This window comes from Pantherophis guttatus, chromosome 2 (assembly GCF_059756535.1).
Source record: "Pantherophis guttatus breed Tessera chromosome 2, ASM5975653v1, whole genome shotgun sequence".
NCBI classification, from domain to species: Eukaryota; Metazoa; Chordata; class Lepidosauria; order Squamata; family Colubridae; genus Pantherophis; species Pantherophis guttatus.
In genome coordinates, this window is record NC_142064.1 from 102,132,241 (window position 1) to 102,155,236 (window position 22,996).

Here is a 22,996-nt window from a genome sequence, read left to right on the forward strand (position 1 = left end):
GTCGCTCCATCCTCTACGTGCTGTTTGCAAAGCTCCCTAGAAATCCTGACTCATCGTCGGCTCTAGGTCACATGCTGCCATCCTGGCCCTATCAGGGGCGGCACTATCCCACCACTGCTGCTGTTGCTGCTCATCCAGCTACTGGCTCAGAGGATACAGAAGCTTCCCTTCAAGTCCTGCATCTTTCAGCTTACCATCTAACTCCTCTTAGCAGCACTGCACTAGGAGGGTAAGTGCCATCCCCGTATCTTCCTTGTCTCCCCACTCCCAGTGACTTAACCCTGGTTCTCAGCAATTACCTCTTTAAGATTACTCCCTTAAGCATTACAAATATTGTCTTTGCCATTCTGAATTTTTTTTCATGTTAGCTTTCTAACACATGACCTTCTGAGCTTTTTGTCTCACCTTTGGTGGCTGCAAATTCCTCTCTCTGGATGTTGTGTTTGTGATAGCCGATCAGAACTGTGGAGTTGAGTTGGGGACAAAAAAAGTGATGCATCCTTAACAGAGATGTGCAGGGAACCTGACAAGTCTTTTTCACCCTTGGGATCAAGCTGAGTTTTCCCATTATCACCAGCTATAGGCAAGTAGATGGTGCCACTGCAGACTGTACCACGACTATGATTGACACAGAGTAATACATTGGACATCTGGGTTCCTCTTTGGGATCCTGAAAGGAAAGCAATGGCAGCCTGATAATCTCTTATTGCACCATTTACGATGATGGTGTGTTTTCCATCTTTTTGCTGGCATCTGGGAAAATGAAGATGTGGATGGGTTTTGTGCGACCAATGCCTTATCTGAAAGCCTAGAGGTGCAGACCATGCAGACATAACAACATTCAAACAGCTTCCCGTGGCTTTCTTGGGCTCCTCAACTGTATCTCCTTCTCCCCCTCCCTGGCCAATCCTTATCCCTGCTTATCTGAGCCTGACCTCCTTTCAGAACCAAACTGCTCCTGGTGCCTCTGATTTTTCTTACTGCTGGTTTGGAAAGTACTTGTGTGGGAGAATGGGAAAGAGCGCTGGTGGAAGGAACTGAAGAATGAGGACCAATGTGCCTGGGGGTCAGGAAAGCAGCTTGAATAAATCTAGTTTTCTGAACCTAAGAGTCTTTGAAGGATGGGGTCAAAGCAGAAGATACAAACCAATAAAATGTTCTAACCTCAATCAGTACTGGAATGACTCAAGTGTATCAACAGGACTAATGAACGGAGAATTGTAGGTTGCTTACACTTTGGACTCTGCCAAAGAAATGCTGAGACTAATGGAATCCTCAATATGGATGCCAATCGATACATGACAGAATGTAGAGAAGAAATAAATAATCTCCTGATACATGAACAGAAAAACTTCTGAGCTAGTTGAATCTTGCATCTCAGAGTGACAGCCTGGGATAACAGGTCAGAATGGTGGGTGGGAGGGGAATACAGTATATACTTTCAGGGGCCAGAAAATCCAGCCCTAATGACTGACACTTAAAGATCCTGAGGTCTTTTCTTGCAAAGTGACTGCTATTTTTATGGATTAAAATGGATAGGAGAGCAGAAAACTTAATTCTGCCACAGTTTATATTATATACTTAGTCTTTTCATTTGTCCGTTCTGGATCAGCCTTCATCCCCAGTCTCATAGGTCTCTCTTTGCTAGACCTATTGTGGCTTTCATACTGCTCTGTAGCCTGGCATCTGCATCACTGTGGTGCAGGTAGAGGAATGGCCATAAATATCTTCCTGATGACACTAAAGGGCAATATGGCTTCATCATACTTATTTTCCTTTCAGATTATAGTCATTGCTTTAAAAATTTACACTTTAGCACCAGGCAAGAAGGGGATGGTTGAGCAAGGAGGCAAATCAACTAACTATTGGAAGGAGATTTCACTGGGAAGGAAGAAAGCTGAATTCTGCATTCTTTTCTGGATCTGCCCACTTTCAGCGCTTTTGATAAGAATGGGTAGACACCCTGCTTTCATGCTAATGAAGCAATTGACTTTTTTTTTCTCTGAACACTTCATTTGTATCCTTGACATCTTTATATTCAGACTATTAGAGATGGTCAGAAGACACATAACACAATCTTATAGGGATATAAGAGTAGGCCCAGCTCTCTGTGAAACCTGGATCGGAGCCGAGGAAGAATTATGTGGGAGGTACTCTGAGATTCATGAAGGAATTGTAGTTTTTACAATAAATGTGTGCCTGTTTTAGGCATGAGAGCTCCTCTGTGTGATTACTGCTATCTCTGGTCAAACACCTGTCTTGCATCTATAATATGTAAGTTGTTCAGATAAAATGTAAATAGCATGAGTTGTAAAGAGCCTTTTTAATTAAAAATAAGAACACATCCAGAAAGGAAAAATAAAAAAAAAATTTATAGTAAGGCACTAATCCTGAGGAGTTGCTTAGCTCTACTAGTAATTTATTTGTACCTACTATATTTATGTATGTTAGCTGCATTTGACTCCTCCAAGGAGCTGAGAGAATAATGGAATGTGTATAGATCTACTGAGGTATAAAAACAGTTAAGTTCAGTATGTCTTACTTCCAAATAAGTGTAATTAAAATTGCAATCTGAAATGGTTAAAGGAGGAAGCTGTGTTTCGTAGCAAATAAATGCATCCACTGAAAATAAGTCGTTATATTCTTCATCTCCCCAGTAAAACCGCACATGCTGGGACAGGCGGAATTTAGTTTGCATCAGAGGCAAGGCTTGTGAATATCTTGTCTATTCTATGAATGCAGAAAAAAAGGAGAAATGCACACAGACCTCAGAGGTAGTTAAAATTTATTTAAGAAAGCAACTTTTCCCCCTAGTCTTTACTGTTCTTATTCTTAAATTGTAAAGTAACAGTTCAAAACATGTAGGTTTGGTTCTGATCAATCTCAGAATTTAGGAATAACATTTGCATTCGTGGTATAGGGTTTGAATTGCCTGGGAAGATTTCAATCCTTGCAAAGAGCACATGTTAAATGATGGTAACCCACACACAACCACTTTGGATACTACACAATAATGGCATTATCGGGAAAGGCCACTGTTACTTCCACATCATTGCAATCAAGAAGTGTGCACAGTATAAACTCAAACTAATGCCATTAAAGAACTATAAAACAGGATATAGAAGAGTATTAATGTTTTGTCTTGCAAGGACATTTCCACATAAGGCTTTAAAACTGCTTAGATGGAGAGGTAGCCAAACGTACGGATCTCCTGCTACTGTCTAGTGCTGGGTATCCATCTTGAAGATGGGTGGTTTACCAGATGAAAAGGGAGACCAATGTAGGGGTACTTATCAGTGGGAAACTACCCATCTTCAAGAATTGCAGAGATCTGGAGTTTCTTGCAGAGAACCAGAAGATTTCAAATTTCTTTTTGGCCAGAGGTGAGCTGAGAATAATCTGGTTTTTAGTTTAATTACATCTAAATGTATTTATACTTAAATTTACTTTTATGCCACACAAGTAGCATACAACATAGTTATTAATATAATGGAGCAAACCTGTGATGGATTAACAGTACTAAAAGGTGAGTCCAATTTGAGCCATAAAAGAATTCATAGGAAAGTCATAATCAAATTCTATGTAGTAAACTGTCCTACTTTCCTTAGCATAGCTCCTCTTTATTTTAATAGGATTTGTACAGGTGACCATCCTGAATAGATTCTGCCATGAAGTCCAAATCTGGATTTTCCATCTCTAATCCTCTATGATAAATGTCATTACTTTTGCCTAGTGCCACCTCTGATACATTGGTCATGCCTCATACAGTACAATGCACCTTCATTTGTGTACTGCTAGAGTCCAAATATTTCAAGTCATTCATCGTTACTTCATTTATAAAAATTGCATTGTATTGAACAAGGAATTTTGACAAAGAATCTGCAACTACTTCATCAAAATACAATTTCCATAATTGTTTGGAGAAACCACAGTAGCCAAATAGCTATTCTTCAGCTACTAGGGAACATGAACTGCAGGATACTATTGTATGCACATCCTACACTGAGGCCTCCCACAAGCATATAGCTGGCTACCAAGAAAATAAAGAACTGGACTTGATAGGTTGAAGATGTGATACAGCACAGCCATATTAGCTTTTAAACTAGTTTCAAATTTGCTTGGGTTCTATTATACATTTGCCATCAGTTTTAACATACTTTTCTTTCTTTGATAGCAAAGGGAAATACTTTGGAAGGCAAATTTTCTCATTATGGAGAATTTATTGTGCTTTTTCAAGTTTGGGTTAGAAGTAGAAAGTGTCTTATCAATAGTATCAGCCTATGGCATGAGACCTTAAGAACCAATTGGTATGTGATCTAAGGAATTCAGGTCTAAATTTATAGCATCATTTTCTAAAGGAAGTTGTAGGATTGGAGGGGAATAGAAATGGGACCAAAGCAGGAGGAAATAAATTATTTTTAAAGCCTTCTGATTCTTGAATTCAACAAATCCAACCTCCCCATTTTCAGCTGCCTATTCTCTTTTTGGGATGATACAAAAGTAGAAGAAAGCACATTCTACTAACAGAATAATATCTGGAAACAGTCTGTGATAAAGTAGATATCAGCCATTTGTGGCAGACAGCTAGGTCTCTGGTCTTTTCCTGCCCTTGAGTCAAAATACTATCCACCCAATAATATCCATCTTCATGTCAAGCAGAATATCACCATGGCAAGTGCTTTCCCCATTGTCAATCCCCATTCTACTTTTACATCTGTTACTACCAGTTACCTGATTGCCCTCCAAAGTGACAAAACCTAACAGAATTCATAGACTTGAGGCTACTTTTGGAGATATCAGAATAAAATCCTACATTAGCACCATGAACACTAAAGACAACTTAAATTTGCTTCAGGAGCTGGAGCAAGATGAAGTCAGTGCTTTTGGACCCAGCAGAAAAATAGACATTAATACCTTTACAACCATGGTCAGAAGCAAAGGCAAATGCCCTCTGAAGGAAACACAACAGGGAATTGAGGAAAAAACAGATTGAACATCTCTCCTTCCTTCCTTCCTTCCTTCCTTCCTTCCTTCCTTCCTTCCTTCCTTCCTTCCTTCCTTCTTTCCTATGCCATTATGGTACCTGCATCATTTCCATAGCAAAAACCAAAGCTCTCAAAGTTGACAATTCCATCTTGCTCCACTGCAGCTGATGGCAGAAGTTTACTGTAATTTAAGAAGTGCAAGGCAGGCCGAATGACATCGAGTTGTTTGTCTCTTGATATTGAACTGCCATGAAACAGTGCCTTTTCCCATAGCCAGCAGTAGGGCTGGCTCTGTGAATGACGAGGCAGCACCTTATCTCCGATAAGAAATTCCGATCCATTTGGCGAGTTCAGGCCTCTGCCTTGCTGTTATGAGACTGCAATTTGTTGTAAGACTGCAGCCCACAGAACAGGTGTGCACATATTACAAAGACAAGACATTGGAAGCCAGGCAGAAAAAAATAGGGCACATTAACCGAAGTGCCTCTTTGCACTGCTACTTTTCTCCTAAGGGTACAGGCAGTCCCCCCCCTCCAAAAAAAGTGTAACTACTTCCAAACCTATATAAAGTGTCTTTCTCTTTGAAAAAATTTCTCCAGCCAAAGATAATGCTACAAATCTGTGCCATAGCCTTGGTTGCCTATCCTAAGAGGGAGGAGCCCCTCCCGAGTCCTGGACTACCAGGAAAGAGACACAGTCTTTCATATGTGCCATTGCGCCCAAGGATGCAACTACAGTGTGTCTGTTCAATGCCAGGAACAAAATCATGAAACATCTGAACAGGAAGAACAGAGAGCATTTTTCTCCCAGGGAGTCCTTAAATTGAAGAATTAAAGAAAAGACTTCTGGCTGAGAGGGTCTTATTACCAGAAAAGCAAATGACCTGCTGTAGCTTTTCCAAAATCAGATGGTGGGGAGTGAGAGTGTTCTTCTCTGGCTGGCTGACTCATCTGCACAGCAGCTGCAAGATTGTGAGATACGCCTTCAGCCTAAATGCACCTTAGAAAATTGCACCAGCTACTTTTAAGAGCCAGGGCTGTATGTCACGCTTGTATTCACAATGTAAGACTTTTATGGCATTACCAACTACCTCCATTTTATCCTTCACACTCTTTACACTGTTTGTACACTTAAATTCTATTTCTAACTGAGGAGACTTTTGATGGGAACAGGGATGTGAAAGATCATAAGGTGAAAATTTCAAAGCTAACTCTGTCTTCCATTCTCTTCTTGGGCTTTCTATCTTTATTCTCCCCCAGGAAATCCCATTTCCACAATGTCCATTGAGGAGATTCGTGCTCGGGAGATCCTAGACTCTCGTGGGAATCCAACTGTCGAGGTGGATTTGTATACCTCAAAAGGTAGAAAAAACTGACAAGGAAGAAGCAGTTTGCATCTTTTTCTGCAGCCCATGCATTGAGCTAATGGATTTGTTCTACTGAAAGGAAGTGAGCTGGAAAGGTCAGGTGTTACCAACCTAAATGACAGAAGAATTGAACAGTATTTCCTTTTTCCTCCCATCTCTATCAAATGCCTCACATTGAATCTGAGCAATTTCAGTTTTAGCTGTGCTCACTTATTAATTCCCATTACTAGAGCCAAGAGAGTAAGGAAAGGAAACAATAGTGGGAGGACATGAAGCAAAAAGAAGTAGAAGATAAAATAACTTACATTTACATGCATACTTAGACCTCTGAAATTGATCTGAAATTCATGATTTTCATACTTGGAAGCTAAAAGAAATCATAGTATTTCTTCTTTGACAAGATGCTAATTTTGATGCTCAGGCCTGCCCATGTACCCATCGGACTTGGCCAACAGACATTGAGCCTACTCTAGTTTTTATTCAAGCCCAATGGGAATGCTTTCTGTTGGAGGATTCTTAGAATTCGTAATCAAAAGGCAAAAAGATGGAAGTGATGGGAAAGCATAAAAAAGTAGGAAGATACTATTTATACTTCCAGGGATCAAAGTTCATGAGCATGAGAACAGTGATAGTGTCAAACCTTAGAAGTAAATTGATGAAATTTTCTGCCTCTATATGGCATAAAACCATCACATAAAGTTCCACCATTCATCCAGAGAAAGAGAAGCAGAGATTATTTAGAGCAAATGTAAGCAGTATAGTGATATAAACCTTAAGTAGTAATTTCATCCATTTCTCTTGTGATAAATTAGTGTGTTATGACTAACCATAGTCACCTAGGCAGCCATTTTGTGAATGGATAAGCCCTCCACAGCAGCCATTTTGTGACAGTGCCCATAAAATGCCCATAAATTCCAGATGTGTCAACAATATCAAAGATTGCCAATCCCTGAGCCGGAGATCAATACAAGAAGCAGAAACACCTGGAATAGTTATCTATAGTCACACAAAAATGTTAACACTTTGAATCAATTTGCAATCAAGTGGGAAGAAAATCCACATGTTAATTTATATTCTGTAATTATATCCAGATTATATGCCTTCTAGAACCACCATCTAGAACAGTACCAAAGTCTTCTATAAAAGAGACCTTGGATTAAAAGAAATTAAAGCAAATGAAAGGAAAGAAAGACAATAACAGTAGTGACAAAAACCATAGCCTATACTTTGAAATGAGGAAGAAATAGAATACCAAAATCAGAGAAAAGGAAGCAAAATATGTCAGTGTTCCAAGTAATAGATACATCGCATGCAAAAACTCTGAGGCAGGTGGATTCCTCAAAGAACAGCTTTATTGGAAATATCATATTGGCACATATCTGGTGAAAACCAACTCTGAAGGGGCCCTTGGTTTTCACCTAATTAAAAGTGAAAGTTTTCCCCTCAGCCCCAAACAATCAGTCACATGGCCCAATCAAGGTAGTGTCTGCTGGTCTGGTGACATCACTCCTTCCTTTGGCCAGGTGTGAGAACGTCCTTGGTTCCCAAGAGAAAGCATTTTATTTTGACTACACAACCCCAGCTATCTCTAATCCCCCTCCCTATCCCTCGCTCCAGTGTGGCAGCACTGAAGCTCCAAGATGACTTCGGCCAGGTCATCTTCAGGGTTGACAGTAAACAGCCAAGCAAGCACATTCATTTTTCTAGCCACCTCCCAACTATGATAAATAAAAGTTAATGATATATAAAAAGAAAGTAGAAAAAGTAAAATGCTCTTCAAATAAGTGAAAGGTCTGCATAAGAACAGAAATGACGTAGAAGATTGGAAGCTATAAAAACTTAGTAAATAAAAAATAAGTAAAGATCAAGTCTGTAAGTGGGAATGAATTTTAAAGGAAAGAAAAAATGATCAAAGGCTTGGCCATTGACTAAAGCTATTTGTTGGCTGGATAATTTATAAGATTCCATTTCCAAAGACTCCAAAAGACTAAGACACACAGGGAGGAAGAACTATTTTCAGTTGCGTCTTCTCAGAAAATATCTCTGAGGCATCTACTAGCCAGGGTCACACTGAACCTTAAATACTTATAGGGATGCCTAAAATGGCATATTAGTTTTCTGGAATTAATTATTAAAGAAATGATTACGAACCTTTATATGAGATAGGTGCAGAAGCAATATATTATTTTAGCATATTTTTAAAAATAGAGACATCTTTACAGACATTCTTTGCAAATGTTGCCTGGGACAGAGTTTAGGCCAGAACATTAGTTCAATTGTTAAATTGGGGGAAGCCAATATAGATTTAATTATGTTTTAAAGTATTTTAATGTTTATACTGTATGTTTTTTAATCCTGGCTGTTCATCGCCCCGAGTCCTTCGGGAGAGGGGCGGTATAAAAATTTAATAAATGAAATGAAATGAAATAAATGTTATATTATGAAAGGTATTCTCAAATCATTATAAAGAAAGACAGATAGCTTGATACATGTTGAATTATATAGTTTAAATAACTATAATTGCATTAATTTCATTACAATTGTATTAATGTAATGTATAGTAATTACATTTGTAATATAGCTGTAGCCATAACTTTGGAAAATTGAAGCACAGCTATTTCTTATGGAATAACTGGGTCAATCATACTGCCTACATGGTTTCACCATGTCTTTAAGCAATAATGATATACTTAAAGTTGCTTTTTTAAAAAAAAATGAAGGCAGCTGTGTAACCAGAAGGGATAGTTCACTGCTTTGGTGGTCTAAACCAGGGGTATCCAACCTTGGCAACTTTAAGACTTGTGGACTTCAACTCCCAGAATTCTCCCACAAGTCTTAAGTTGCCAAGTTTCTACAGCCCTGAATCTGATCTAAGCTATTATTTCTATGAAAGATTCCCATGTTCTGATTTCTTCTCAGGAATGTTCAGGGCAGCTGTACCAAGCGGTGCCTCCACTGGCATCTACGAAGCTTTGGAACTGCGTGACAATGATAAATCCCGATTCCTTGGCAAAGGTAGGGGCATTAAAACTGGAATTACCAAACAATATGGAACAATTCTGGAGAACCCTGGTTGTTTATGCCTACTTGTGTGTCTGTGTGTACACATAGACTGCCACCTGCTTTTGAACTAGCAACAACAGCAGATGTTATGGTGTAAAATTTCTGCAAACCGAAATGACTCAGAAAAGCTGACAGACTCACAATCTCTCTGTATTTATTTTTTACTGCCTCTGTGTGACTCTGCATCTTTTCCCTGTCTGTAGGGGTTCTGCAGGCAGTGGATCACATCAACAGCAGTATTGCTCCTGCTCTTGTGAACTCTGTAAGTTGCCCTTTAGTCTTAATCTTCTCATATTTTGTTTCTATGTGTGTTCTCCCTCCCGCCTGCCCCCTCTCTCTCCTTGCACTTCCATACAAGGATTTTGTAACAGTTTGAAATAAGTTCTGAATTTCTGACTTTGCCAGATTTCGACAGCACTGCAAACACAATCTGATTCATTTTTGGCTTGATGATGGTATAATTGAAATACTGCAAAATTGGGTATGATGGCTTGGCTTGGTTGGTTTTTGAGAAACAGACACTTCATTTCTCCATTAGAGGGAACTATTGCTTCATTTCTCTTCCTGAGCTTTGGATCGTGTAAGGAAAACACAGTTTTTTGCATTTTACTTTCAATAACTCTGGTGAATAGTGAAGCACCAATCCCTTCCTTCCTTCCTTCCTTCCTTCCTTCCTTCCTTCCTTCCTTCCTTCCTTCCTTCCTTTCCGGTAAAAGGTTTTTGCTTCTGAACCTATAACATTCAGTTCTGGGTAGTAATTTTTGCTCCTCATTTTTGCCTCTGCAAGCTGAGAGAAGCGGAGATAATATGGATTGTATTCAAACGATTTCTGTAGATGTGGAGCATGAAAATGGTGATCAGCCTTCCTTTCCCCTCATTTTATTTATTGACAATAAAATAAAGGCATAGGTATTATCAAAAGACAGAAGATTTTTTTCCCAATGAAGTTCGATCAAGTGCTGTGGTACAGGACTAAATTTCAGTGAAATTAAAGGTTGTTTACCAGGTAGTTTTATCCAGATTTCTTCTATTTAAGAGATAAATCTTTCTTTCCTCAGGCCTTTTCAGTTGTGGAGCAAGAGAAGATAGACAACCTCATGCTGGAACTGGACGGCACAGAGAATAAATGTAAACCCAACTTTTTTCTTCATTAAAAGGTCATGAAGGGAGGGCAAAAGAGCAGCACAATCCAGTAGGACTAAGACTGAATAGCTAACTGTAGGGCAAGAGTGGGGTGACGGAACTGCAATTTGGAATCTCAGTACTGTTGTATTCCTTTCAATCCACATTCAAAAGTCAAAGGAGAACAAAATCATGATTAATTGAGAACTGTGTTTTTATTAAAACAGCTCGCAAAAGCCACTCCTTCCACATTGTATTCTTACACTCCAGTAAGAAGGCAAATTGAGACTAGTACACTGACAAACATCCAAACAATTAAAGCAGGCGAAGGATTGGGACCAGCAAATAAACCCAGATTCTGAATGCAAGAGAAGGGGGTAGGGCTTAAGCAAAGCAACACACAAACCCCTTCCTTAAATTCCTTTATTTTCAGTTCTGAAAAAAAATCTGTTTATTGGTATGATAAACAGAGCCAAGATCACAAATATAAGGAGGCAACTAGATGAAAAAGCAACACTTATTTGAAGCATACTTGTCTAGTCCCTTTGTCCCAAATGACACAATTACATCAAATGTGTTATTATTATCTTTGCCACTTCCTACATTAATCTATTCTTTGTTGCTAAGGTTGTCTACAGTTGAAGGCAAAACATTTATTTTTGTTTCTTATTTTATGCTTCCTAAATACAAACATATACTGTATACTATTTTGGGTTTGCTTTGACGTCATCATTTTCCCGTTTGACACTACACATCTTATCTGGCAATAGCAGTTTCTGTGTGCAGCTCTCACCCTGCCACGCAATGCTGAATATAATCTTGGTCCCAAAATAGATTCTTTCTCGTGTTAGAGAATTAATGGGAAGAAGAATTCCAATCGAATTGAATGAGGCTGAATTCTAAATAGAGCTACCTAGAATTGTTCTGCATTTTTCTTGATCTCGCACTCCTACATGAATCTCCCCAGTCTTCTTCACAATATAAATTTTGAATTTGTAAGGGAAATTTCTGGTATTTTTCAAGTAAAATGATGAAAGTTGAAACAAAAATGATGAGAATGTGAAAAAAGATCAGATTAAAATAAGAAAGAAAAAGATGAGTCAAAAAGGGAATAGCCCCTCCCATTTTCCACAAACACTGGAAACAATGCAATCTATCTGTTGATTCTTTCCCATCTTTCTTTGGGATAGACTTAGGCTGCAAAGCACTGCCACTGTCTTGCTAGTCTTCTCTCTGCAAAGAACAATGTAAATAATTTATGTCCAAATGAGGTCGATAGAAACACATAACCAATCCCACTAAAGCAACAGGGCAGACCAGTATAAAGCTGTTCTGCTAAACTGACCTCTCTCTCTTGTTTTGGGTGCATCCTTTTGATGCTGGACTCCTCCTTATGGATTGTTTTCCTTGTAGTGCATGGAGTGGATGTATTTTGGCAGGATCAAATGCAAAGGCCTATCAGAATTGGCTTTGGAGATTCTACACAGTGGCTCCAAATCAATACTGATTGAATGTACCCTGTTTCCCCTAAAGTAAGACATCCCCTGATAATAAGCCCAATTGGGCTTTTGAGTGCATGCACTAAAATACCTCCCCCCCTTGAAAATAAGCCCTCCCAAAAAATATTTAACCGCATGTGCAGCCAGTCCCCGCCATTTCCTCTAGTTTCCTCCACATACCCCAAAATAATAAGACCTCCCCGAAAATAAGGCCAAGTGCTTATTTCGGGGTTCAAAAAAAATATAAGACAGGGTCTTATTTTCGGGAAAACATGGGTATGTTCTGTGTAGTTTAGAACAAATAAGCATACTCACATGGGATGGGCCTTAGCAGCAACAACCAGCCAAAGAGAGACCAGCAAAAATACATTTCATGTATATGAGGGGAAACCCAGCGCACCAAGGATGGACTCTAGCTAAAAAGCTCTGGAAAGTGGAGGAGGGAATGTTAGCTTTCCTCTCGAAACAAATGAACTGCTACTTTTTGCAGACTACTCTTGGGTGGGAAACCCAATGGAAAACTTTGTGGCAAAATTAAAAGCTACTATCAAAGCCATGCAGGGAACCCCAGGCCAGATTAGTAGCAGATACTGTGGAGTTGCCTGGTACTGGTAAAATCTTTGGGTCAAAGATCTTTTGCTGTAATCTCTGATTATGCTATATTCTAATCCATTTTGCAAAATTCACAGCTAAATTTGGAGCTAATGCCATCCTGGGTGTTTCCTTGGCTGTCTGCAAAGCTGCCGCTGCAGAAAAGGATGTACCCCTGTACCGTCATATTGCTGACCTGGCTGGAAATTCAGATCTCATTCTGCCAGTCCCTGTAAGAATCTGGTGATGTTTTCTTGATTTCACACCCATAAAACTGAGGTATGGAGCAGAGAGTCAGGTAACAACAGATTGAACGAGGATCCAAAAGAATTGGATTTTCCCCAATACACCATACACCTTTATAGTCCTTTGCATGCATGCTAGTTTTATATCCATATTAAATATACTGTAGGAACTTTCAAAGCTTATCTTTAGGGCTAGGATTATAAACATGGTATTTTAGTTCTATGTAAAAGCAAAATACTTCTAACAAAATGTTCTTCGTCTCTTTATTCAATCACAATATGTAGGATATTTAGAGATGAAAGAAGCCATTATGATTAAAACAATTTCAGACCATCATTTACAACTCTAGTATGGTGCTTTAAGATATATCACTGAAGATCCCCTCTTCTTGTTCTTGTTGCTAAATTCTTCCAGGCTTTTAATGTGATCAATGGAGGGTCCCATGCTGGAAATAAACTGGCCATGCAAGAGTTTATGATCTTGCCTGTTGGGGCTGAAAGCTTCCGGGATGCCATGCGCATCGGTGCTGAAGTCTACCATAATCTCAAGAGTGTGATCAAAGACAAGTATGGTAAAGATGCCACCAATGTAGGAGATGAAGGGGGCTTTGCCCCAAATATCCTGGAGAACAGTGAAGGTGAGGAAAAAAACTACAGCACTAAGAGATACTGTACTGTACTTTGAAAGAGAAGTCTTTGAAAATCTCACTTAGAAGGGATGTTCTAAATTCTTTAAAGACATATTCCCTTCCTAAATAACCTGCCTCCATTTCTGCCTTTCAGCTTTAGAGCTGCTCAAGGAAGCCATTGAGAAAGCTGGTTATACTGATAAGATTGTGATTGGCATGGATGTGGCTGCGTCAGAGTTCTACAGAGATGGCAAATATGACTTAGACTTCAAATCCCCTGATGATCCCAGCCGTTACATCTCTGCTGATGAACTGGGTGACCTCTATCAGAGCTTTGTACGGGACTATCCAGGTGAGTGACTACATATGGTCAAAGCCTCACTACTGAAGCTAAAGATACTGAGACTTCCTCTATTTGCAGTCTGGGGCATATTGTAATATTCTCATTTCCTTTTGTTTTTGCAGTGGTATCCATTGAGGATCCTTTTGATCAGGATGACTGGGAAGCCTGGTCAAAGTTCACAGCTAATGTAGGGATTCAGATAGTGGGAGATGACTTGACAGTGACCAACCCCAAACGCATTGAACACGCGGTTGAGGAGAAGGCCTGCAACTGTCTATTGCTTAAGGTCAACCAGATTGGATCGGTCACTGAAGCTATTCAAGCGTGAGTTGTCTTAAGCCACTCCATTCTCCAACAGCCACTGTGCTATCAAGTACCCATTCACAGTTCCAATAATTATCTTCAGGAGGCAAATCCACTAAGTTTATTATATTCACTTACAGTTGTAAACTGGCTCAAGAGAATGGCTGGGGGGTGATGGTGAGTCATCGATCAGGGGAGACTGAAGACACCTTCATTGCTGACCTGGTGGTGGGACTCTGTACTGGGCAGGTAGGTTCTAACAAGTGGAAATTATGTTTTGTCTCCTTTTGGGAAGAAACAGGCAACAGCTAGAATATTGCCACTCTTGAGACAGAATCTTAATAGACAGAATTGATTTGGTATCTGATACAAATGAGCATTGTGGGAGGAAAATGTACAAAAGTGTTAAAAAAGAGTAGACATTTCAATCAATCAGATACAAAATTTCAGTCACTCTAATAACCAAGAAGACAATATGTGTAAATGGGAATATTGGATACTTAAATACAGTCCCAGAAGAACTGGGATCAAAATCAGATGAAATATGGAACATATTGCTGTGACATAATAGCTGGGATAATTTTTATTCTTTCTTCCAATGTTTTCCATACCAACAGCACTGTGTGGTAGCTTGAGCAGAGACAGAAAGTGATCAGCCTGAAGTCATACACTGAGATTTCATGGCTGAGTATAAGCTTGAATCTGGTCCTTCTTAGTCCTAATTTAGCATCTTAAACACGGTTTCCTTTTGTTCAGAAGAAAAGAATGATGATGTGGGTAAAGTAAAAGACTGGGACAGAACAAACAGTTCCATGAAGAGGCTGTACTTCGGGTCTTGAAACCTGGGTGTCAGGTTTCAAGTAACACCCCCAATGAAAGAAAACTCCGAGGCTTGAATTTCCTCAAAGTTACATTTTATTAGAGATGTCATATTGGCACATCTGGGAAAACCCGAATCTGAAAGTTTCCAGGTTTTTCCCACCCAAAGAAAAGTTCAAGTCCATGCCCAACACCCACAAGTCCATCACATGGCCCAATCAAAATACCGTCCCAACTGGAGATGCCTCCCAGTTCCAGACTTCCAGGTGAAGGGCAAGTTGGCCTTGACTTTCTGAGAAAGGAATGTTATTATGACTATATATCACCCATGTTCCATACAATACCCCGTCCCAGTTTCTCACAGTAGTAAATGTGGCAGGTCTGAAGGCCTAATGCAAAAGATGGCTTCCAGGCTTGACACTGGTGAGCTTTCCAGAAAAGCGATAGATAATGAAAAGAACAGAAACATGGCAGCAAATGGACTTGGGGTCAGCTTGGGGTCTCCCTCGAATAGCAGGGAGTTGGACTGGAAGACCTCTAAGCCCCTTCCAAATCCATTATTCTATTATTCTATGATTGGTGCCAGTAACCTTAATATCTTCCTCTAAAGAAATACAGAAACATGTCAGCTAAGTACACTATGCAGTGAAGATCGAGTTGCTCCCACCTCTCAATTTCTTCTGACAAGCCTCTAGGCATCGAACTTCTGGGGTGTGTGTGTGTGATCCATTTGCTTCCTGCTTGATAGTTAACAAGTTTGGGGCAGGTTATGGGAGCAGAGGAAAATAAACAGGCAAGGTTCTGGTAACAAGAGAATGGGCTCTTTTCCTCCTCCCCCCCCCTTTTAAGCAAACTTTTGCAGAGATTGTGCAGTTAGCAAAAAAAAGTTTACTTTAGGTTTATTCCTCATCTCATATACCTTTGATATCATGACAGAGCTCAGATAAGCACAGAAAATGTTTACTCTTGGTGGGCTGCCTTTGTCTATAATTGACATGTTTGTGTGAATCTCCATAAAGTATTACTGAATTGACATTGACCTTTGCAGATAAAAACCGGAGCTCCATGTAGATCTGAGCGACTGGCAAAATATAATCAGCTAATGAGGTAAGAAATGTGAGGGAAGTAAAGTGGATATGTCTGTGGGTGAGAAAAGAGAGTGAATGAGTTTGGGGGAGATGGGAATATTAACCTGCATCATCTTCCAGTAAAGGTCTGTCCCACTAGATTGGACTAATATAACAAAGGGGAACTTTTGTTGCTAGAGATTCATTGGATCCTGTTGCTACTGCACAGCAATGCAAGCACGGACACAGCACTAGAGCATACATGTGCTCTGGTGATTGACAACATCATCAAAACAGCTTGGCATCCTCAATGTTACCTTTGTCTACATAATGCTGGCCTTGCCTTGGGCCCAGGCCAGTAGTGGGTTTCAATGTCAGCCGCTATCGGTTTGGTCATAAGCACATGAATGCTCGTGCAATGCTTCTGCGCATGCACAGAAGCTTCTGTGCATGCGCAGAGACGTCCGGGTGGGTGGGCGGAGCCTCCCCGCCACCGCCGTTACCGGTTTGCCCGATCTGGGGCGAACTGGTAGCAACCCACCACTGGCTCAGGCCATCACTACAGCAGATTTATCCTGTTGTTTCTAGATTGCTACAGACAGCTGCCAAATACAAAGAGTAGCCAAGAGAATAAGGAGTAGAGATCCTTACGTTGCAGGTCTTTCAGGTGTCTGAACAAAGACTGAGTTCTTCTAAGTCATTCTGAAGGCAGGCTTATGATGGAAACAGCAGGGAATCTCTTTCAATTGCTTTTCTAGGCCAAATTCTTAGGGGCCTCCAGAGGGAAGTCTTCTGGTAGTACCCAACAAAACATCCTGCACATCTGTTTTTCTCTTCTTACCGCATTTTTTTTATGGAAAATGCGATTTGTCAATGGAAATCATGCTCTTAAAGACCAGCCCATGGAAAGGCAAGTGGTTAAAGCTTGCATTTCTGGCACAGGTAGTGGGGATAAAGAAGCAGGAGAATCTACCAACAGGAAGTCATAGTCCGCATCTGGGCAGAACACCATGGCTAAAGTAGAAGAAGAGGTTACAGCCCAGAAATACATTTTTAAGCCAGGTTCATTTACAGCCAGTTTATGAACCAGAGTCCGGGGGGTTAAGGCCATGGTGCAGAAAGACTGATAGTCATGAAATAAAGATTTGGAACAATAATTAATGTTCCCAAGAATTATTCTGTCAAAAACATACTAAGAGCATAGCACAAAATACGGAGTCCGAAATAAAACCAAGAAATAGCCAAGATTCTGCAGACCTGTCTAACTGTAGCTAAAACCACTGTTCTTAAGTTCATCATCAAAAGAGACCCCAGATAAAATCAGCTTCATTGAAGAATAGCATTATTAGCAGACTCCACTGGAGGATCAAAATAGGCAAGATGGCACTTGCAACATCGTGACTGAAACCCCACTCCTTTGTACATGCAAACAAAAGAGACGGAGCTTGGACTGTGATGCCACAACTGCTTTCTTGCTTATCTTAACCCCCAATGGATGCCTCAGAGCAAGGTTGAAAACCCATTGCCTGTTATGAGCATTGATGCTTGTGGAGGCATGTTCTATGGACAGATGAGTTTAAAGGGGAACTTTTTTAAGTAGCAAAGCTATCAGTATATCTGGTGGCAACTGAATATTCTATTACAAGCTGGCAACTTTTCCTGATGTTGAGAACAATTAATCAGGGGAACGGCTTGTCTTCAGAAGTTGTGGGTACTCCATCACTGGAGGTTTTCAGACTAGATTGGAGCCATTTGTCCAGAATGGTATAGGGTTTCTTGTCTGAACAGAGGGTTGCACTAGAAGATCTCCAAGGTCCTTTACAACTCTTTATTCTGTTATTCAGTTTAGAACTTTGGACCAATCATGAAGCATGGCAACAGTAGTGGTTTGAAAATTTTATTACTTCCGAACCCGAATTAGTTGCTATCACTGATGAAAACATAGATTCTGCTTTGTATCAGAGAAAAGTATCTGAAGCCGAAATGAAAGTAGATGTTTAGCATCACAGAAAGTGATACCGTAGTAGAAAGCCTGATAACACTGCAGGACAGAGATATCAAATATACTAACAAGTCAACAAGAGAATGCATGAAAAAGAACATATTCAGTGTTTTGGAATAACTAAACCAAAGTCCATAGCTAAACCACACTGAAATATTGTGCCAGGATGCTTAAGATGAGCTGTTCATGCTATAAAAACCTCCAGTGTGACTGATGTGTAGCAATGTGGCATGGAGGAATGAGCAAATATTCCACTACAATGCAGCAATATGAAAGAACGATCACCCATGGGCTAGATACATCACGCGCTGGCCACGCCCGTTTAGCAAAGGGGGGGAAAGTTGCGATACATCACGTAACGACGTGATGACGCAAGTTTAACACCCCTGCCCTAGCACATAATGTGGCCTTTTTTATAAAGTCAGTGAAACAGCTACCAAACTTAGTTGCTACTTGTTTCCCCATATTCCCTTGACACAGTACACCAGGCCCTCATTTTTGGAATCATTTAGTGGCAACAACAAGCAAACATTTTTTAAAAATACAACCCATTTTCCCATCAAAACTGTATTTTCCTCATAAAGAGCCATTAAGAGCTTTGAATGTAAAAACAGGAGCTGAATAAAAAATGGTTCCAGTTCATAATCTGTACTTTTATAGTACACTGTCCTTCGTTGGGTTCCACAGATCTTAAATTTCATGTGAAATTAACTTTTTTTGGATTATATCTAGTATTTTTATTTTTATTTTTACTTCAAATTTATATACCGCCCTTCTCCCTAGGGACTCAGGGCGGTGTACAGCCAAGTAAAAACACATAAATACATAATACATAATACATAAATTAAGAACAGATTAAAAGGAAATATCTCAATTTGGCCCAAAATTTAAAAAGACAAACACATTTAAAATCATTTAAAAGGATTTGTTAGGCCAGCCCGGCTTGTTGAAAAAGGAAAGTTTTAAGGGAACGGCGGAAGGCACGAAAGTCTTGGATTCTCCTTATCTCTGGGGGCAGTTGATTCCAGAGGGTGGGAGCCCCCACAGAGAAGGCCCTCCCCCTGGGGGTCACCAGCCTGCATTGCTTGGCTGATGGCACCCCGAGGAGGCCCTCTCTGTGGGAGCGCATGGGTCGATGGGAGGTCGTCAGTGGCAGAAGGCGGTCTCGAAGATAACTAGGTCCTATGCCATGGAGCGCTTTAAAGGTGGTAACCAACACTTTGAAGCGCACCCGGAAGACCACTGGGAGCCAGTGCAGCTCGCGCAGGAGCGGTGTTATGCAGGAGTGCCATGTAGCTCCCGTAATTACCCACGCGGTCGCATTCTGGACCAGTTGGAGCCTCCGGGTGCTCCTCAAGGGGAGCCCCATGTAGAGAGCGTTGCAGTAGTCCAGGCGAGAGGTGACGAGGGCATGAGTGACTGTGCACACGGAATCCAGATCAAGAAAGGGGCGCAACTGGCGAATCAGGCGAACCTGACAAAAGGTCCCCCTGGCAACAGCCGTCAGATGTGGCCGATACCCATAATATCCATAATACAGTCCATTAACTATCTGTCTGCATTCCACAGGATTGAGGAAGAACTTGGTGATGAAGCTCGCTTTGCTGGGCACAACTTCCGTAATCCAAGTGTCCTATAAATGCATCCTGGCATACTCTGGCCATGCCTGCTATTTCAGTGCACAGACTCTGAGTGCCCATTAGATCACACCTTCCATCGTCCTTGTTCCACACTCTCCTGCTCCTGGTCTTCTCAGACCCACTCACTGGAATTGCCCAGGATATGCAAAGACTGACGCTTCCTTTTGCCTGTCATGATGCAGTGCCGCAAGTCAGCTTTGTCTGTGTTGCGCAGTGTCTGCTGTTTAGACCTGCTTGAGTCATCGTTATACCCAAGTACAAAATGGTGTCAGCATGTTTGCCCTGGTGTTTGGCCAGTATTTTGCACATTTGAAGATTGTCCTTAAATTGGAGTACAGGTTGTATTTGCTTATTGATACAAGATGGTGTTTTTGTGTTTTTGTCCCTTGCAATATCAGCATCTATGTTTTGATCCCTGTGAGTTGTGTTTAAACCTGTGTGCTGCATATTGTCAGTAACTGGTTGCTCCATTTGTATGTGTGACAGGGAGAGAGAGAGAGAGAGAGAGAGAGAGAAAGCAAGTGAGAGAATATATGTTCTTACCAGCCTGAAAATACAATTTAATTACTAGCATTGTGTGTATGTGTGTGCATGTAGGTTGGTAGATCGTATGAATCTGCATCTGGGGTTAGGCGCTCATTGATCCAAAGATTGAATTGCTGTGGATTTTTTTCTGAATGTGAAGGGCAAGATGTCTGGTATGATACACTGGATTAGTGTGCCATGTTTTATGGGGTGCTGTGGGTAGTGCATTGTGGGCATGTTCTTGCAATCAGCACTTTGCTCAGATCTCTCTCCCTCTCATTGCTGCTTGGATGTTTGGTCACATTTTACTCTCTGCCTCTTCATCCATTTACCTCTTGCTCTGCTATCATTTCTGCTTTAAGCCACAGAGGTTTCACATTCAACTCCCTCCTCACCCAATAACAAACAACAAAAGAAAAAAGAGAAAAGAAAAAAAACCCCAACATCTAGAAAAAAGTAACCAACAAGTAAAACCTCAATTCAATTAAATTCTGTTTCAACCCTGAGTGTCCTGCCTCTGCTTGAATATCTGTTATTTATTGTGGGAAGTGGAAATACTCTAAAAATTGGGGAAATACTCTAGAAGGGATCTGACAGTTTCCAGAAGTCTCAAGACACAAAGATTCAAGTTGGAGCTTGTTGGTAATACAAGTGGAGCTAGTGGGACCAGCTGAGGAAGGCTGTTCATGAGGGGAACCTGTCTATACCTGTGCTTCAAAGGTAGATCTTGCTAAAATAATGCCAAAATATGCAGGGCAAATAAGTGAAAATTCTCACTAAGCCAGAGAGAAAATATTCTATTATTGTTTTCCCTAGAGATCCTGAAAAGGATGTCCTGATGTGGTGCTGGCTATCAGCTTGCCTGGCTTTAAAAAAAAGGGGCCCAATTCATGGAAATTATGGGGTCAGTGACCGTCAGCCTTGATAGCATCATGACTAGGCCTCCTGCTGGGAGACTAGTAGGCTTCCTTATGAATGTGGTTGACCATTCTGATAACAAATTGATGGACTAGATGGGCCAGGGGGCTGATCCAGCTGGGTCCTGCTTATGTTCTTATGTAAGGCTAAATTCTTATAATATGGTTTATATCACAAGGCCTTGAGACCTTGAGGGATAAATATAGCCTAAGGAAGTTGAGAGAATTGGAATTATTAAAAGAAAAAGTCCATTTCTGAGCTATTGATCTTTATCACTCAATGCCACTAAAAGCCCAGAGCTCAAATCAAGTGCAAAGTGTTTGGGAGCAGATCACAAATTTGCTTTAAATATTTCTATGAGTGTACTTCAATACTGCCCTTCAGAATTACAAATTATGGCTATTTTGACTGTAGCCAAGACAAAATCCAGCATTAAATCCAGAATGTCCTTGCCTTAAAATATATTTAAAATTTTTAGTCCTTCCCTTAAAATACCTTAACAACAGGCCATAATTTTAAAAGATGGTGGCTCCAGGAAACCAAGAAATGGTCTCTTTTTTTTAGTACTTCCAGAGCTCTCAACATCTTTAGGGATTTGAGATTATATTTCAATTTTTTCTTGGTGGCTTTGAACTTCATTTTTGGAAATGGCAGATGGTGTATGGTATATGGTGGTGCAATCACTTTAAGTTGCCTTACCATTCCTTGGAAGCCCATATGTCCCAATTGGAAAGAGCCCTGGGGAAGATCTCCAGTGATATTGTCTCCATGGAATTAACTAAAGTGAATCAAGCTAGAGAAACTCAAACTGCTGGACAGATGATTACACACAGAGGGAAGTAGAGGACACATCCTGCAGAGATATGATCTGATAAATGGAAGAAGACACACTCCAGCATAAGCATTTCACTCAATTTCTCTTCTTGGAACTGATTTCTGAAGAAAGTTTTCCATCAGATTGAATGAAAATTGGTAGAAAATATGCAGAACTTTTTTGCCCAACGTTAAATCTAATTTAGCTGTACATGTATTTTTAAAATAGCTTTGTTAAACGTGAAAACATTTTAATTTTTATCATTCTAGAAAAATATGCAGAACTTTTCTGCCCAACACTAACTTTAATTTGACTCAATTTTTAAAATAGAAGCATTATTAATTGTGAAAACATTTTGTTAATCTGCATCATTCAGTATGACCCTTTTAATGTATCTTTAAGCAACTACCAAGCAATCTGCAGAAAGAGATAAATGAAAGATTCCTCAAAATGTCTTCTCTCCAAGAGACTCTTAAACCGAGAGTTGTTGCTTAGGAACAAAGCTGGCCTTGCAATTTTTTCAAGATCTCTTTTACCCAGAATAGCTTGCAATTCTGTCACTTTTGTGGATATGATTATTCGTAAGGAATAGAAAAGACCAATAGCCAATGTGTTTGATCTGATATTGGTAAGCCACATTTATTATATTTTAGTGAGAAGACACTTCTTTTAAAAAACTGCCTTTGTTGAGTTGAACATATTCTATTTCTAGACTGACTACAGATTTGAAAACTGTTGCTCCAAAGTATAGATAAGAACCTTACTTATTTTTTGCCAACAGAAGTATAGGCAATATATTGAACAATAGGCAGTTGAACACACAGAAACTAAAATTTGGGTCCCAGCACCACAACAGAATGGAAAGGAAGGTTGGAACCATCTATATAGGAAGGGAATGAAAATCTGCAAATACTTGCAAATGAAGATCAGGAACTGGGAAGAGGTTCAAATAAGATGCGAAGCCAGGCTCCGGGATTACAGTCTGGGAAATATGGAATGAACCCTTTAGGTCAAGGCCAAGTGGAATCGAAGACAAACCCATCAAGCTATCCATAGATAACATTA

General features: G+C 40.2%; 1 protein-coding gene across 1 annotated transcript; it reads left to right on the top strand.

Annotated features, from left to right (window-relative positions):
• The first annotated feature begins 47 nt into the window (after nucleotides 1–47).
• ENO2 (enolase 2) lies at nucleotides 48–20,705 on the top strand. The gene is made up of 12 exons (XM_034410992.3): nucleotides 48–229; nucleotides 6,245–6,346; nucleotides 9,271–9,366; nucleotides 9,618–9,676; nucleotides 10,473–10,542; nucleotides 12,725–12,858; nucleotides 13,287–13,509; nucleotides 13,655–13,852; nucleotides 13,966–14,167; nucleotides 14,287–14,395; nucleotides 16,014–16,072; nucleotides 19,604–20,705. Exons 2-12 carry the CDS (start codon nucleotides 6,262–6,264, stop codon nucleotides 19,671–19,673), a joined length of 1,305 nt encoding a protein of 434 aa, XP_034266883.2. The 5' UTR covers nucleotides 48–229; nucleotides 6,245–6,261; the 3' UTR covers nucleotides 19,674–20,705.
• Nucleotides 20,706–22,996: the final 2,291 nt, after the last annotated feature.